Here is a 17195-nt window from a genome sequence, read left to right as displayed (position 1 = left end):
CGGATCTTTTATTCCGATAAACGGCACTATTAAATCCGGCACTATAGAATTCCCTATTATCGGTAAAAGTAAACAGATCTTTAAGGGCCTTCTTAATAGACTATTAGGTGCTCCGAAAGTCGACTTAAAGCTTAACGATATTATCGTGGTAAAGGGATTTCACACGAATATTATCTCAGAAGCTCTATTATATAAGGTTAGGATCTAGTATTCGGGATATAACTACTTACTACGATATAGAATAGCGGATAAGAGCGTGGTTTTATATTAAATGGGTAGTCGTAAAGAGTGAAAAGGTAGGGTTAAGTAAGGAACCAGGTATAATCACGATGGGATTATAATAAAAGAAGTGTAGGGGTAGCTAAAGAGTTAGATTAATCGCTGGCCTCCCTCTTTAAAGGAAAGGCTCCCTTACTCCTTAAGGCTACGCTCTGCTCCTCGAGGACTACTTATTTGCTTCCTTAAGGGCTGCCTTATTTACTTTAAGGGATTATCCTGTTTACTGTGTGATGACTTACTTTGTTTATGCCTTAAGGGGTCTTAGACTAAGTATACCTGGATCCTTATAGGTTTATACTAGGGGCTTATTATAACTACTGCTATAGGCACCTAATATAGCGACCTCCCCCGGATACTCCTATCTTTAGGAGCGCCCTGATCCGTGCCGGCCTCTCGGCTCCTCCGAAAACCTAGTCCCCGAGTCCGTCCCCTAAGTTCCCCGACGCCCCGAATTAGAGCCCTCCACGACAGGACCCCGACGGGTTCCCGCCTAGTTCCCACGCGGGGCCTCCTTAGCCGTGGCCCTAACCCGGGTGCGTGCCTTTTTCCGTTATTTCGCTAACCTATCCACTAAAACTAATATCCTAGCCGGAACCCTAATAGGTTCTAGGGTGGTTCCCTTCCAGGTCCTCGGATCCGCCCCCTTTATCTTCCTGGGTTATTCCTTTAATCTATCCGATAAAGACTCCTAAGCTAGTATCACGTGGGGCACTAACAGTGCTCTTTCCGTGTATTTCGTAGCTTCCTTTTTTATACTAAAAATAGGTGCCTATATAACTACTATTAGGGGAATATCTCGTAATTCTACCGTTATTCCCTTTTCTTATTCTTCTTCTTTCTCTTCTATACTCAATTTTCCGATTATACTACGCTTAGTAAGTCGACCTAATCCAAGGTATCTTATACTAACGGTTTATAGTTTTTCTTAATTAATTAATTAATTAACTACTATCTTATAAGTACTTCTACACGTTTTTTAGTCTATAATACCAGCTAACCACACGTCTAGTATAGTCACTATACCTTTCCAGGAAGATAATAATAATAATAAACACGCCGCTACTCCCGCGAGTATAACGCGGTCCTTTAAGAGGATTAAGATTATAGTTATAGCGTTAACCTCGTAGTCCGCTAGGTAGTCTACCCCGCTATCGGCTATATAGCCTGCCTTATCGTAGGTTATCGCTCCGGTAGCGCTAGAGCCTTTTTATTTTACTACGGCTACGTCGTCGTTAACTACTATACCGTCGGTCGCTTTACGCTAGAGGGTAGTGGATATTAGTATAGGCGGGGATCTAAGGGCCCCCTATATACGTTATACGGGTAAGTTAGTAACGATTAACTTTAAGGAAAAGGCGCACACTATTAAGGCCGAGACGTGCTATTACGCCGATAACGGTCGGCGTATAAATAAGTACCACTACTACTCTAAGCATAATAGCCTTAAATACCGCGTAGTAAGTTATATATCTTTATTATTATCCCTATACTTCCTCCTATTATAGACTACTCCGTAGGCCCGTTTCTAATATAATAATAGCTCCTTATTACCGGTAAAAACACTACCGAGTAGCTATAAAAGGTTTTAGTTATCGTTATCGAGAAGGGTAGTCTAAACAAGAGTCGTTATATAAGTGTTACTAACTATATCCCCTTATTAACCCTATATAGTACCCTTACTAATCCTTTATATTACTAGGCTATAGTAGTTCGATACTAGGTTATCCTTAGAGAGGCTCTAGGTTAAGCGATACTAGAGGTTAACCGGTTATCTACCGAGGAAGATATAGCTACTCAGCGTTAAGCTAAGGAAATTACCGACGCCCGCTAGAAAACGGCGGAAGATATCCACGAGAGGCTTAATAGTATAGAGTCGATCCTTAAGTAATTCGTCGGGCTATAGTAGCAGTGTCTAGCCGTTAAGCAGAAACGCCTCGATATTAAATAATAACGCCTTACGTTACACAAGCGCGACCTCGCGGCCTAAGAGCGGACGGCTACTACTTTCGAGTAGATAGCCGCTCTTAACCTAGCCTAGGCTTAGGGAGACCTGCCTATACCCTTAGGGTCTACCTTAGCCCCAGCGGGGGTTATCTTTATAGGTAATAATATATATAGCGATAGTGGTAGCACTATATAACCTTAAGGCTCGCTATCGGGGGGCACGATACCGTAAGGTCCGCAAGGCCCGCCGGACCCTTACTAAGTGCCCGATAATAATAATATAGTGCCGACCTTATTAGTAAAGAAGGGGAAAAAGGCTTTAACGCCCTTAACTCCTTTATTAGGGAAGAAGAAGAAGAAGTAGTAGAAGGCGAAGACGCCTCTGTCTTTTCGGCCTTCGATACTATCCGCGGGTAGTGGGTAAAAGGGGGTAACGGCTGCTACCACGGGGCAGAGCTAGGTATATATAAAGGATAATAACGGCGAGGTGGCTAGGCGGGAGCCTACCCCTCTAGACGATGAATTAGTAGGGTTTAAGGACGCCCTAAAGGGGCCGTGATAGTATATATAGAGGAACGGTTATTTTTTTTTCCAGGTTTTTTACTAGCCTTCGGGTTAGGTTTTTCCTTTTTTTTTTAACCAGCTTTAGGGTATTCCTATCATAACCCTAACGGTCCTAACTATAATCTAGCGTGATATATCGTCTTAATCGTGATATTCGTAAAGGGGAGGGATAAGGTATAAGGAGTAAGGATTATACCCCGGTGAGTATATTCGCAGGTCCCGATTAATATAGGTAGATATATAGATAAGGGCGTAAAGGGCTATTAGCGTCTAATAAAGAAAAACAGAGATTAAGAGCAGAATGCTTAAAAAGGAAGAAAATAGTAACTAAGACGATAACGCCTATATAGTTCCCGTCTAGGTTAAGGGGGGGTTCCTGCCTAAGAATTTATCTCCACGGCCTATTAAAGGGTTTTTCTAGGTTAATATAGCTAATACGTGGATAGTATGTGAACCTATTTAGTCCCTAGTAAGTCTCGTTATCTATAAGGAGGGGGAAAGAATAGAAAAATATCCTTACCTTATATTTATAAGGTCTCCTATAAGGATAAGGTATAAACCCGTTTAGTTCTTAGTGGGAATATTATAGGAACCTATATAGTCCCCTATTAGCCTCGCTTTAAAGTAAGCGTTAACGAGTTTATCGGGAATATTCTATTTTAGCTCCTAGGTATTCTCTTTATCGCTATACCCTGCCTATTTGATAAGGTATTAACGTTATTTACCCTGATATCGGTGGGTAAGGATAGCTTCGACCTTATACTTATCCGAGTCCGGTTCGATATCGACCACGGGTGGCTCCGGCTATAACCTATCGCGGGATCTCTATAGTTCTAGCAGGGAAACCGGGAAGACGCTATAAATCCTTATACCCTTTAGGAGGTCTAATTAGTAGGCTAGGCTATATATACCAACGATCTTAGTAACCTTATACGGTCTGATAAACTTATCGCTAAGCTTTTTAGAGGGCCTTTTCTATCGGATATTCTTCGTGGATAGTAAGACGTACTCGTCCACCTTAAACCTCCGCTAGGTACGGCCGTTATTATAATACCGTTCATAGGAAGCCTACGCCCTTTTAATAAGGTCCGAGATAGATCGGCGCTAGGCTATAAGGTGCCCCGTACAGCGCTCTGCTTTAGTAGCGTGGACCTTACCTGCCCTAGGCAGTTATACTTCGTTAGGACCTCGGGGGTTATAGCCTATTAGGGTATCGGATAGGGTGTAACGTATCGTAAAGTGCCACGCTGTATTATAGATAAACTCTGCTAACGGCAGCCGGTCAACCTAGTTATCCTATTCCTACGAGTAGAAGACGCGAAGATAGTGCTTAAGGTTCTGGTTCTACCGCTCGGTCTATCATCCGTCTACAGGTGCTAAGCTATAGATAGGCGTTATATAGTACCGAGGCAGCGATATAAGGTTACCTAAAAACGGCTTATAAATAATAAGCCTCGATCTAATATAATACCGTTAGGTAGGCCGAAAGTGCGAAAAACGTAATACTATAGAGACTCAGCAAGTCCTTCTACTATTAGGCTACTACTTAAGGGGATATAAATCGAGTACTTTATTAGGCGGTATACTACTATAAGGATAGTATCCCTTTTATGGCCTAGGCCGTGGACCGGCGGTAGCCCCGTAATAAAGTTAATAGATATCTCTATAAAGGGGCGCTAGGGCACTAGGAGACTCGCCAGCTCGCTATAAGGCTTATAGTGCCGTGGCTTAGTGCGCTAATAGATAGTATAGGTGGGTATAAACTGCCGGGTATCCCTAGGTAAATAATCCTAAAAGTAAAAGTCCGAAATCCTCTTAATAGTCCTTATAACCCTATAGTGCCCTATACTAGGTCCGTTATAGAAACACTGTAGGACCTTTTAACGGAGGCTAAAGTGGTCTAGTATAAAAACGCGATTCTTCAAACGAAGGATGCTACTACTCCTAGACTAGTGTCCGTACGTGGTATTGTCACCGTGGGCCTTACGCTATCTAGTGTAAAAAGGGTTATCCGCTTACGCCTCTGCCACCTTTTCTAGTAGGGTAGGGGAATTAAGAGCGGGAAAGTTAGAATCGGGGGTAGTGCGGGAACCACGCTGGTTTCTAATAAGGCCTAAAATAAAACGCCTCGATATAGGCTCCGGAAAAGAATCATCCGCTTACGTCTTAACCACTAATATAGGAGGGGCGGGAATAGATATTAGGGCAGCACGGGGACCACGCTGGTTCCCGGTATATCCTAATATAAAATGCCTCGAAAAGGACTCTAAGATAGAAGAAGGATTATCCGTTTATATCTTTACTACCCTTTCCGGTAGGATAGGAGGAGCGGGAATAGAAGAAAGATTATCCGTTTACGTCTCGACTACTACGGTAGGAGGGGCGGGAAAAATAGACTCGGGGGTATTACGGGAACCCCCCTAGTTCCCGATATACCCTGTAATAAAACGCTTCGAAAAAAACTCTAGAGAAAACTTATCCGCTTATATCTCTACTATCTTTAATAAGGTGGGAGGAGCGGAGAAGATAGCACGGGGGCTATTACAGGGACCTCCCTGGTTCCCAATATAGCCTATAAAACGCTTAGAAAAAGACTCTACCGTCTTAGCCTGGTTAGTAACTAGGGCACGCTTATAGGGCGTATATTAGGGCTTCCTTAATAACCTATCCGCGGGATTTAATATCCCCGGACGGTGCCGAATCTTAAAATTAAACGGGGCGAGCTCCTTAAGCCACCGCGCGTGCTACCCCTTAAGCTTCGGCTTATCTAGCAGGTATTAATAGTTTAGGTGGTCTATTAAGACCACTATAGGGCTCTGACTATAGGCCACGTAGTGCCGCTACGTCCGAAAAGACTTAATAATAACTATAAGCTTAGAATCGGATATACTATAATTAAGCTCGGCGCCACGGAGCTTACGAGATATAAACGTAACGGGTCTTTAGAGCCTATTCTCAAGCTAACTGATAACGGCCCTAATTATAAAAGCAGAAGCGTCGGGCTTAATACGTATTAGTAGAGCGGGGTTAAAATACTGTAAGACCGGCGCTTTCTGGAATAGTAGCTTTATCTCTTTAAACGCGGACTAAGCCTACGGGGATAGTACTATAATCCCGGCATGGCCCCTAATTATGTCTCCCTTTAAGATAGTCTATAAGAGGGGCGGCTACCTTAGAGTAGTTCTTAATAAAACGCCTGTAAAAACCCGTAAAGCCTAGGAAGACCTATATCTTCTTAACACTATTAAGGAGTTTTTAGTCGCGGATAGCCTTAACGCGGGCCGGGTCTATACGTACCCTATTTAGGCTATAGATAAATCCGAGGAATTTAACGTCTTTAGTCTCAAACTTATACTTATTAGAGTTAGTATATAGGGACTACTGCCTAAGCCTTATAAGAACCTCGCGAATGTGCACGCGGTGGGTGAATAAGTCCTTTCTATAAATAAGGATATCGTTAAGGTAGACCATATAGATAGTATCGACGAGGCCCGTTAACGCCTGGTTAATATGCCGTTAGAAGCTCGCGGGGGCGTTAGTTAACCCGAATAGTATAATAAGGTATTTATAGTAGCCGTATTGTATCCGGAACGCCGTTTTCTACTTATTGCCCTCCCGAATCCGTAACCGATAGTACGTATCTTTAAGATCCAGCTTAGTGTAGTACTACGCTAACGATAACCGATCTAGGATTTCGTGGATTAGGGGCAAGGGGGTACGGTCCTTAACTATCACCTTATTTAATCCTCTATAGTCGATATAAAGACGTAGCTTACCACCCTTCTTAGGAATAAATAGAATAGGGGCGTCGGCCGGGCTAGTGGACGGTCTAATCTAGCCCTTAGCGACGGTATTCTATAGGTACTACCGTAGCACCTTTAGTTCCTATATAGCGAGAGGGTAAATAGGACCGTAGGGAGGCTTCTTCCCTTCCTCGATCTTAATAGCGTGATTCTACTACTAATACGTCGGTAGGCGGCCGGCGTTATCGATATTAAAGACGTTAACGAAATCTTAATACTATTCCGGCAGTGTAGGGGTAACGGGGTCTACGTCTACGGTTATATCTGCCTCCAAGAATTCATCTTTATATCCTACTAAAGGGTTTTCTGCCAGGCCGATATAGCCGATACGTAGAACCCGTGTAGAACCTATATAGATTAGAGTAAGGATAGACTTAGCTTATCTGACTACCCTACGTAGCTCTCTTAGGGATATAACTACGCCGAGCTATGCGTAGATTAAGGGGTAGGTCTATGTGCTATACTGCTAATTAACGTTAGGGTTAACGGCTATAAGCTATAGCCTCCCTAGGATGATTTTCGCGCCCGTAAGGTTTATAACGTGGAACTCGGCGCGTTATACCTTCTTACGTCCTTAGTGGTCGGTAGCGATAATAATCCTATAGGTGGATCCTAGAGTTATCTTCGTTTATCCTTCCATAATCTATAATATCGGGATCGGGGACCCCTTAGGAACATAACTAGGTCCTAGAAAGGACCGATCTAAAACGTTAATATCGGCGCCTCTATCAAGGAGGGCCGATATCTACACCTATTCCCTACCTCGGCGAAGGGAAACGCATGCCCTTACTAGTATAGTAGTAGGGGTAGTCCGAGGCGGGTATAGTTCCTAGGGCACCTCGCCCGTGACACGGCCGACTATAGGGCGAGATATAGACACCGGTTAGGTATTCGGGTTACTATTATTATTCGGACGCAACCTTTCGGCATAAGGGCTAGGGTATATAGTGGCATAATATCCCTTTTAGTTATAGTTATAGTAAGTGATAGAGTTAAGGTACAATGACTATCTAGGGCGTATAGGGTAATTAGAGGTAGGTGTAGGCGTAGGTATAGGCGCGAATATAGGGGTAGACGCGGGGGTATTAGCGGAACCGTGGGTGGTTATCTAGGGTCTATAGCCGGGGGTATATAAACGGAAGCGATATTATTAGGTAGAGGACTAGAAGTCTATTCGAGCGATGGATAGTCCGTCGTTAACGGTTAAGGCCTTGGCCCTACGATAGGCCGGGGCTAGGTCCTAGTAATCCTTAGGAACCCCTATAGATATTATATAGTCCTGAATAGACGGGAGTACCCTTATTAGTACTATCTAAACCCTTTACTAGTCCAGGAGCTTGCTCGGTAGTTCCGACTCTAGGGCTTCCCACCGCTTTATAAACTTAGCGTAGGACTCGCCCTCTCTCTAAGACGAGATAGACTCGCTCTGGATCTATACTGCCACCTTTTATAGGCGGGTGTTATTATCGTTGACCTAACGGGATAACTAGGCTTATAGGCGGCCTAGCTAACCCTATTAGAATCGCTATCGTACTTATATCGTAGTTTAGCTTGCTAGCACTCCTTTAGGTGATAGGGGAGGCACGATATAACGAAGTAGTTCTTCGTAGCGTCCGTGGGAAAAGACTAAGAATCTAGGTTAAACTGTTAATTTGTTTCCTAAATAAACGTGCGATACTTAGCCTAGGATACGCTATCCTATTTTAGAAGGGGAAAATTAAACTTAGCCTATATAGCGGATCCGTGTATAGATAACGTCGTGGATATATCGTGAATATACTAGGATCCCGGCGGGGTCGCGATAATACGACGCCGAGGTTCGGCTATACGGCGGTGGGTGATATCGACCGGGCTAGGATTAATAGTGGGATTAATAGCGGCGGCGGTAGCGGTGGCGGCGGTAGTGTCCGCCTTTAGCTTAGTAAGGTACGCGAGCTTACGCTTACGGTGGTTTGATACCTCTATCTATTTAACGCGTTTATCTAGTTATTCCTCTATTAGTATAGCTAGGTTAACGTCTGCGTGCGGGGGTATATTAGGGTTATACGTTTATCCTGTCGTGGTTATAGGAGGGGCGGGGGTAATATTAGTAGTAGAGGTAGTGCTAGCGATAGGGATAGAAGTAGTGGTAGGTGTAGGAATAGGGACGGGTGTAGGGGTAGAGGTAGTAGCAGAAACGGGAGCCGTGTTAGTTCCCGGCATATCCCTATCGTGTTCCCCGTCCGTATAGTTATAGGCATTTTCTATAAAGGCGGTCTCGCTATCGCGGAGCTATCGCTTAAACTGGCTAATAGCCTTATCGAAATCGAAGGTAGGATCGTTTATTTCGTGATAGTCAAATATCTTAGTGACTCTCCTTAACGGTCTTCGCGCCCTTAAGGGTAGAGCGATTAAAATATTAAATAGGTAGTCGTAAAGAGTGAAAAGGTAGGGTTAAGTAAGAAACTAGGTATAATCACGATAGGATTATAATAGGGGAAGTATAGGGGTAGCTAAAGAGTTAGATTAATCGCTGGCCTCCCTCTTTAAAGGGGAGGCTCCCTCGCTCCTTAAGGCTACGCTCTGCTCCTTAAGGACTGCTTATTTGCTTCCTCGAGGGCTGCCTTATTTACTTTAAGGGACTATCCTGTTTGCTGTGTGATAACTTACTTTGTTTATGCCTTAAGGGGTCTCAGACTAGACACACCTGGATCCCTATGGGTTTATACTGGGGGCCCATTGTGACCACTGCTGCAGGCACCTGATATTTTATTAAAGCTATTATAACACTTTAATATAACTATTCTTTAGTATAAGCTAATTTTATCCTTTTCTTCTTCTTACCCGTATATTTAACTAATACTATAAGGTATGATTCCTATAAGCTACGATTATATCTATATACTAATAATAGCTATCGATTAACCGATAAAAACGCCGCTTCCGAAGCTATTTCGATTATCTCGAGATTCCCCTTATCTATATATTAACGAAGAGAGGCTATAATACCTAAGGGCTGGGAACCTAGGACTAGAAGCTCTCCGAGCATTAGTTCGTAACGCTAGGAACGTACTAATATAAGGCACTAAGCGGATTAAGTGTAAGACCTATACTCGAATATAGGTTTATTAGGTTATATCTTATCGACTATTAGATTACCGCTCGCTTAAGCCGTTCTAGCGTATTTATTAGGACCTATAAGAATTACCGGGGAGTTATAATAGTATACATTATCTCCTTATTATTAAGGAGGAGTATAGCGGTTAGATTTATATACTACCTTTAGCGTCGAAAAACAGCGTTACGGTCTATAACGCCCTTAAAGCGTTTAAAAGATATGTTACGCGTTAGTTTAATCTATACGTCTATAAGATACGTAGTGATAATAAGCCTTTAATCGTGTATATAGTAGGGGATTCGCGGACCTAGCTATAGGCGAGTATAAGGGGTATCGATATAGAGATCGCGCCTTTATATACCTATAAACCGAATAACGCTATTAAGAGGGCAGGATAAGCTATCGTTATAAAGTCTAACACTATACTAAATAGCGTAGGTCTTTTAGGTTTTATATAGCCGGAGAGTATGAAAGTAACGGCGTAACTTTATAATATAAGTCTATCGTAGCACTTAGGTTAGGAGTCTCCTATTAAGGTATTAGACTTATAGTTTAAAAGGCACGCGCCGCTTAAGATAAGAGAGTATTCTGCTAACTTATAGCTAGATTAGAGTGGTATTTATACCTACGGTTACCGCGCTTATCCTTTAGATAGGAATAGAGAGGCTAGAAAGGAGAGAAAGATATATAAGATTTAACCTAGGGGCTATATTAGATATCTTATAGGATATATTGCCTATAATATCTATAGGATATAGATCCTATAGCTTTAAAAGATTATAATAACGCGTAACGTGTAGTTTAACGAGCGGTTATTTTATAACTTAAAGCTCGAAGAAGTAGAATAAATTACGGAGGCGGAGGCGAGGAACTAGCTTATAACCTACGAAGACTACGAAGATAAAGATACCGAATTTATCCTATAAGCCGAACCGCCCGCCGGCCTATCTAGTAGCGCACCTTCTAAAGACTAAGCAGAGTCTACGGGTTTAGACTTAGGGGTAGGAGTAGCTAGTATTATTCTGGAGGCGCCGGAACTACTAGATACCGATATAACTATTAACGGCTACAACGGGCTACCCGAACCGCCCGCGCTAATAGGACTCTAAACCCTACGCGCTATACTTAATCCGCTAAGCCGGAATAACTAGGACTAAGGCGCCGGGCCGTAGCTATAGTAGGAGGAACTCTTAATTAAACTCTTTTCTATATAGATTACGGTACTCGAAGGAGACGCTATTAATAATACGCTAGAGCTATATATACTAGATTTTAATATAGATAATCCGGAGCACTAAGGAGGAACGAGGAGTACGTAGATTAAGGCACGGGAACTAGCTACTCCTAATCTAGGTCACGGTATTAACCAGCCTTTAACGTCTAGATCTCAAACTAATAACCCTAAGATGACTACGTACTAATATAAGCGGAGTATATAGGTTAAGGATATAATAAGGGTTAGCGCCCGAATTATAGATTAATATACTCAGGGGAAGATTATTCGGATTAATCCACGGACGCACATAGTAGAGCCAGATATACCCTTAACGTATACGTTCTTCCTGTCTAATTAATAAAAAGTGCGCGACGATAAGATATAAGGGCTCCTATCCTTTTACTTAGTGATATTCGGAGTAGCTAATATAAAAATAAAAGCTTATTCGAAAGTAACGGAGGATTCGATACTAAAGTCCTTACTCGATAACAGAGTTTATCGCGACCACTTAAAGGCTATACTAAGGTATCAAAGAGAGCTTTATAACTACCCTATACGCGACTAGTTTAAGGAAGCGGCGTAGAAGGAGGTTAATAAGCTAATTAAGAAACGTATATAAAGGGAAATTAATAGGGTATCGGCGAAGTCTAAGCCTTTTCCACTTAAATAGGTATTCACCTATAAGTTCGACTAAGATAGGTATTTTAAGAGATATAAAGTAAGGCTATATATCCGAGGGAATTTTTAGGAAAGCTTAATAATTAAGGGAACCTATATAGTAACGCTCGCTATAAGGTCTTTTCGTATTATTATAGCTTTAGCCGCTTAATTTAACCTAGAGATTAAGTAACTGGATATCGTTAACGCCTTCGTTAACGCTAAGAGGAATAGAATAAGTACGTCCGTTATATATAAGCTTCTAGATAGGTTTAAGTAGCCAGATAAGTGCTTAGAGCTTAATAAAGCACTCTACGGCTTATAAGATTCACCTCGATTATAGTTCTAGACTTTCGTAGCGACGTTATCGGATCTAGGGATAGAGGCTAGTAAAGAAGAGCTATACCTGTTTTATATAGTAGCTTAAGACACGTTTATTATCTTCTTTATAGACGATATCCTCGTCTTATTCTATAAGAACACGGCTATAAACGCCCTTAGGATTATTAACGGTATTAGAAAGAGGTTCGAAGTATTAGAAAAAGGTAACGTAGAATAGTTCCTAGGGATTAAGATTATGCGAGATCGCCCCCGGCGTAAGGTTCTACTTAGCCACGACTTATATATTAAGAAGATCGTAGCTAGATTTAATTTAGATATTACTAATATATACCTAGCGATTCCCGTTTCTATTATAGAATACCGGAAAAGAGAAAATAAGGCCACGGCTTAAGAGGTTAAATCGTATTAGGAAAAGGTCGGATTATTATTATATATAGTAGTTATAATACGTCATAATATAGCCTTTATGGTATCTATCCTTTCCCACTTTCTTAGAAACCCCTCCCCGGAGTATTATAAAGTAGCGGACTAAGCTATCCGTTACTTATATATAACTAAGGACCTCTTAATTTAGTACGGATCGAGCACTGGTTTATAGGCTATAGTAATCGCGAGCGACGCCTCTTTTACTAATAATATCGATATATAACGATTCTCGTAAGGCTATCTTATTAGCTTATTTAGAGGTTTAGTGGTATAGAAAGTAATAAGGTAAATAACCGTTACTACGTCTATAACTGAAGTAGAGCTACTCGCTTTAGAGTAAGTCGCGAAGGAAACGATAGGATTAAAGCGCCTATTCGTAGAGATACGCTTCGATCCCGATCCTCTTAGAATATTAATTACGATAATACTTAAATAATTAGGCTTATAGTAGATAACGGCTATAGAATTAAAACCCGGCTTAGATATATAGATATTTAACGTTTATAGGTTTAATAGAAACACGGTAAAAGGACCTTTAGGGTTATTTATTTAGCTATAAGCCTGATACTAGTAGACGGATTAACGAAGGCACTCCCACGATAAAAGTTCGAGATCTTCCGCGTATATCTTAATATAACGAGTGTATAGAGGGGGTGGACCGGAGAAGTTGACGTTAAGAATTAGACGCCGGAGGCGTACCGTGCGCCGGCAGTATAGTAGGATTAGGGTAAAAGTAAAACTAGTATCTCTTTATAGTACTAACCTAACGCCTAAGCTATAAGCTAACTCTAAAACGTAAAAGTAAAAGTCGAAAACTAACGACCGGCGAATATAAAAGCCGTTACTACGCTTTATTTAGAACGACCGGAGTAATAGTCTTATCTCTACTATCCACTATAACCGAATTCCTATTAATAACGGCGCTATTTCCCAGCGCGATAACTTACCCTTAAGGGGCTCCGGAAGGTATAACCGGCGTAATAGTTTGCTACTGCTACTATTATTAGAGCTAATCTCTAAGTCGGCGGGCTATAACTTCTTTTACTAAACTTTCGAAATAAGCCGAGAAACTAGGCTTAGTTAAGCCCTTTTTACCGGGGCCCGCCACGTATTTAGGCTCCTTTTTATTAAAAAAGCGCTTAGTATTATCCTCCTTTAGATATTTAACCTGCTACTTAATATACTGCTTTAACTTAGCTAAAAACTACGCCGGAAATATTAGCCGGAGTACTCGAGTTAAGGAATAAAACGATAAAAACGCACCTTATGGTTTTTATTAGTAGATCCTGCTTTAATCTTATGAATAGATACTATATTAACTAGTATCTTCATAAAAGAAAGTATACTAATATAACTAGGATCGGTTATTAGTAAATAGAATCGTACTGGAGCACGGATCCTTAATCCGGATTTAAACCGGAGCTTTTATCTATAATCGTAAATCTCGATAACTAAGGGGTAGAAACTTATACCTAGGAGTATATATAGTTACCGTTATAATACTTATAGTAACGGTTTAAACGCGCTTCGACGGTAACGTAATAGTTAAATAAGCTTTATTTACCCGAATAAATACCTTTTACGTATTATATATAAGGAGGATTAAAGGGGACCGGTATAAAATTTAGATCGGGGGCTTTAGTCGATTTCTTAGTAGGCTTCTTAGGAGTCTGCTAAACTATTAGTAACTAAAGCCTTACGACTATAAACGAAAGCACGAAGCTAAGGGACTAAAGCACTTATATTAGGTTTTTTACCGGGGGTCTTAGTTATACCGGAAGGCTTAGTTAGACTAGTATTAGCGACCTTAGCACTGGACGCACGGGTTAAGGGGGCCTAAATAAGCACTATTAGCACCTATATTAAGAATCAGAGCTCTGGTAACTTACTATAGCGCGTTTAAGGGACGAAGAGCGGCTATTTAAGGAGGGAAGAGAAGAAAAAAAAGTCCGAAAATTAGGCGAGGCATAAAATCCACGAAAAATCGTTAAAAATAAAATTATAGTTATAAGAGGGAAAAGAAGGCTATAAAGAGCCTAAAAACCCTTTTATTTATATCCGGCACCTTCCCTATCTACTGATTACTTTAAATAGCACTTTCCTTTATTATTTACTACTATTATTATTATTCTTTCTTATTTTATAGCTCTCTTACCTGCCTTTTAACTCGACTTTAAAGAATCCGTAACTACTCTTTAAGGCTATTTTAAGATTAACTACAAGGCGCCGGCGAGGTTAGGCTAAGTAATTACTAAGCTAATCAGGGTATAGTAATTAGAGGGTATATCGCACTAAAAACACGTAAGCCTGTTTTCTATATTTCTATTAGCTAGATTAGCCTTATATTCCTCGCGTGGAAAAGGGGTAAATATATTTAGAACACCTATACCTTCCTATTCTTCTTTCCTTTATATAACGAATAGAATCATACATCTATTGAATCTCTGCTCCGGCCGGATCACACGCCCGTTAATCCAACAGCTCGTATTCTTTCTAGTGCCAGGTGTTTCTGCTCCTTTCCGAGAGACGGAGGCTTCCACGTTATTCGGAGACGTGAAATAAGGTACCGTACCCGCCTCCTCCACAGCCATAGTACCTCCGGATAGCTCTGTGTAAATGTACTTGGCCGTACACATACCTTAGTAGTTTACCTTAGGTACCTACCTAGGTAAGGTAGTAGGGGAAACTACCGTACTCCTACGAACCTACGCGCCGATTTCGCTCCTCCCTTGTCTACCTTACCTTAGGTATTGTTCTAAAGTTTATTCATAGGTACCTACCTTAGGTACCTACTGACATTTCGGACCTTAGGCGACGAAAGCACTCCGTAATTACTCCGTACAGAATACATATCACCGGACTTCCTCTTAATTACGTACCTAACGGCGCCCCGTCTCAGCAAGGTAAGGTACCCAGGCTTACCACGTTCCACCGGTCTTATCTCCCTTATCACCGAAGACGCCAGTCCAGGTACACCCCGTTATTATTCGGGAATTGGCTTCATCCCGTTTTCCCGTTTCGTTTCCCCCTCGCGCTCTTAGCCTTCTCATCTCACCGCCAAGCGTCAGAGACAGATTTGGGTAAGAGCCAAGGCGACGACCCTGCAGCGAGTGATCATCCGCCCTTTTCTGCCTCATTTCTATTATTATCCTTGGTGCCAATTATTTATTTATTTGATATTGCCCTCCCTCTCTCCCCGTCGTCTCCCTACATTTTTTTTTTCCCCGTCAGCCATGCCCAGAGGACGAATTCCTTTTCAATTCTCCATACCCTCGCCGGCACGATACGGTCTCAGGAAAGCTTCTATTCCCGCCTCGATCCTCGCCATGGCTGTCGCCTCATACACCTCGTCCGTCACCAAGGTCGCCGATTTCGGCCCCGTCCCGGATGATGCCTCGACCAAACCGCATCACATCACCAAGAACGGCTCCGTCGTGGGCTTCCAGAATCCCTATCCGTCGTACCAACAGGTGACGCCGTCCATTATGTTCAATCGCATTGTGTGGTACGTGGATCCGTGCTTCACATTCCCCCCTCGACCCTTGCCCTTGCGACGAAAAACCTAACGATTGCGCCGGGAAATAGGCCAATGGTAATGGGCAAGCTCAAGTGGCCCGACACAATGCCTCCAACCGTCGACGTGCTTAAACCCGAATTTCTTCCCTCACGCAACGCCTCCGACAAGCTACGGGCGACCTGGCTAGGTCATGCCTGCTTCTACGTCGAGTTCCCTTCCGGCCTGCGCGTCCTCTTCGACCCCGTCTTCGAAGACCGCTGCTCACCCTTCAGCTTCCTCGGACCTAAACGCTACACGCAGCGTCCCTGCGACTTCGCCGCGCTCCCCCACGTGGACGCCGTCGTCATCAGCCACAGCCACTATGACCACCTCTCTTACCCTTCCGTCCTCGAAATCCAGAAGCACCACCCCAACGCGCATTTCTTCGTCGGTCTCGGGCTAGAAAGCTGGTTCAAGAAAGGCGGCCTACACAACGTCACCGAGCTCGACTGGTGGGACGACACCCAGCTGTCTCTGACCCTCGACAAGAACATCGACAGCGTCGTCGTCGACAAACCCGGCACGGCCGCCGCCGAGGCCAACGCCAGGAACCCGGAGTCCATTACCGCCACAATCTCCTGTCTCCCCTGCCAGCACACCTCCGGCCGCACCCTGTTTGACAGGGACTCGACCCTCTGGTGCTCCTGGGCCGTCACCTCCGGAGGGAAATCCGTCTGGTTCGGCGGCGACACCGGCTACCGCGCCGTGGTCCACGAGGGGATGGACCCGGACTCGCCCGAGTTCCGCGCTCTCCCGACCTGCCCCCAGTTCACGCAGATCGGCGAACTCCGCGGGCCCTTTGACCTCGGGCTCATTCCCATCGGCGCCTACTACCCGCGCACCGCCATGTCCGGCATGCACGCCGATCCCTACGACTCGGTCGACATCTTTAGCGACACGCGCTGCAGCCACGCCTTGGGCATGCACTGGGGTACCTGGGTGCTGACCATGGAAGAGGTGCTGGAACCGCCCAGGCTGCTGCAGGACGCCATGAAGCGGAAGGGTTTGCCGGCGACCGGCATCTTTGACGTTTGTAAAATTGGCGAGAGTAAGGAGTATTAGGTCGCTACTGATGCACGGAATCGCCACCATGAGGGAATGTACCTCTTGTTTTCTTCTCTCTTGGGGGGTTTTCCCTTCTTTTTTTCCTTTTTTTTTTTAAAAATCTTTAACCTTCCCGTTGTACTTGTCCTACTACAAGATGTTTAATGCTTGAGTGGGAAATCCGCTAAAGACAGAAAAAGCGAGCGCGGCGTTGCAGGAGATCTTCGACTTATTCACAGGAAGGGGAATGGATAACAAATATGGGAC

The 17195-nt window shown here is 43.2% G+C and overlaps 1 protein-coding gene across 1 annotated transcript; it reads left to right on the top strand.

Annotated features, from left to right (window-relative positions):
- Window positions 1-15520: 15520 nt before the first annotated feature.
- SODALDRAFT_317383 (NAPE-hydrolyzing phospholipase D) lies at window positions 15521-16946 on the top strand (the record flags this gene model as incomplete). The annotated part of the gene is made up of 3 exons (XM_028609342.1): window positions 15521-15833; window positions 15914-16385; window positions 16422-16946. The coding sequence occupies exons 1-3, from the start codon at window positions 15562-15564 to the stop codon at window positions 16944-16946; spliced, it is 1269 nt and encodes a 422-aa protein (XP_028462709.1). The 5' UTR covers window positions 15521-15561.
- Between the last annotated feature and the right edge of the window lie 249 nt (window positions 16947-17195).

Source organism: Sodiomyces alkalinus (genome assembly GCF_003711515.1).
Source record: "Sodiomyces alkalinus F11 unplaced genomic scaffold SODALscaffold_12, whole genome shotgun sequence".
NCBI lineage: Eukaryota > Fungi > Ascomycota > Sordariomycetes > Glomerellales > Plectosphaerellaceae > Sodiomyces > Sodiomyces alkalinus.
Note: the sequence above shows the minus strand (reverse complement) of the source record. Positions and strands in the feature narration are given on the sequence as shown.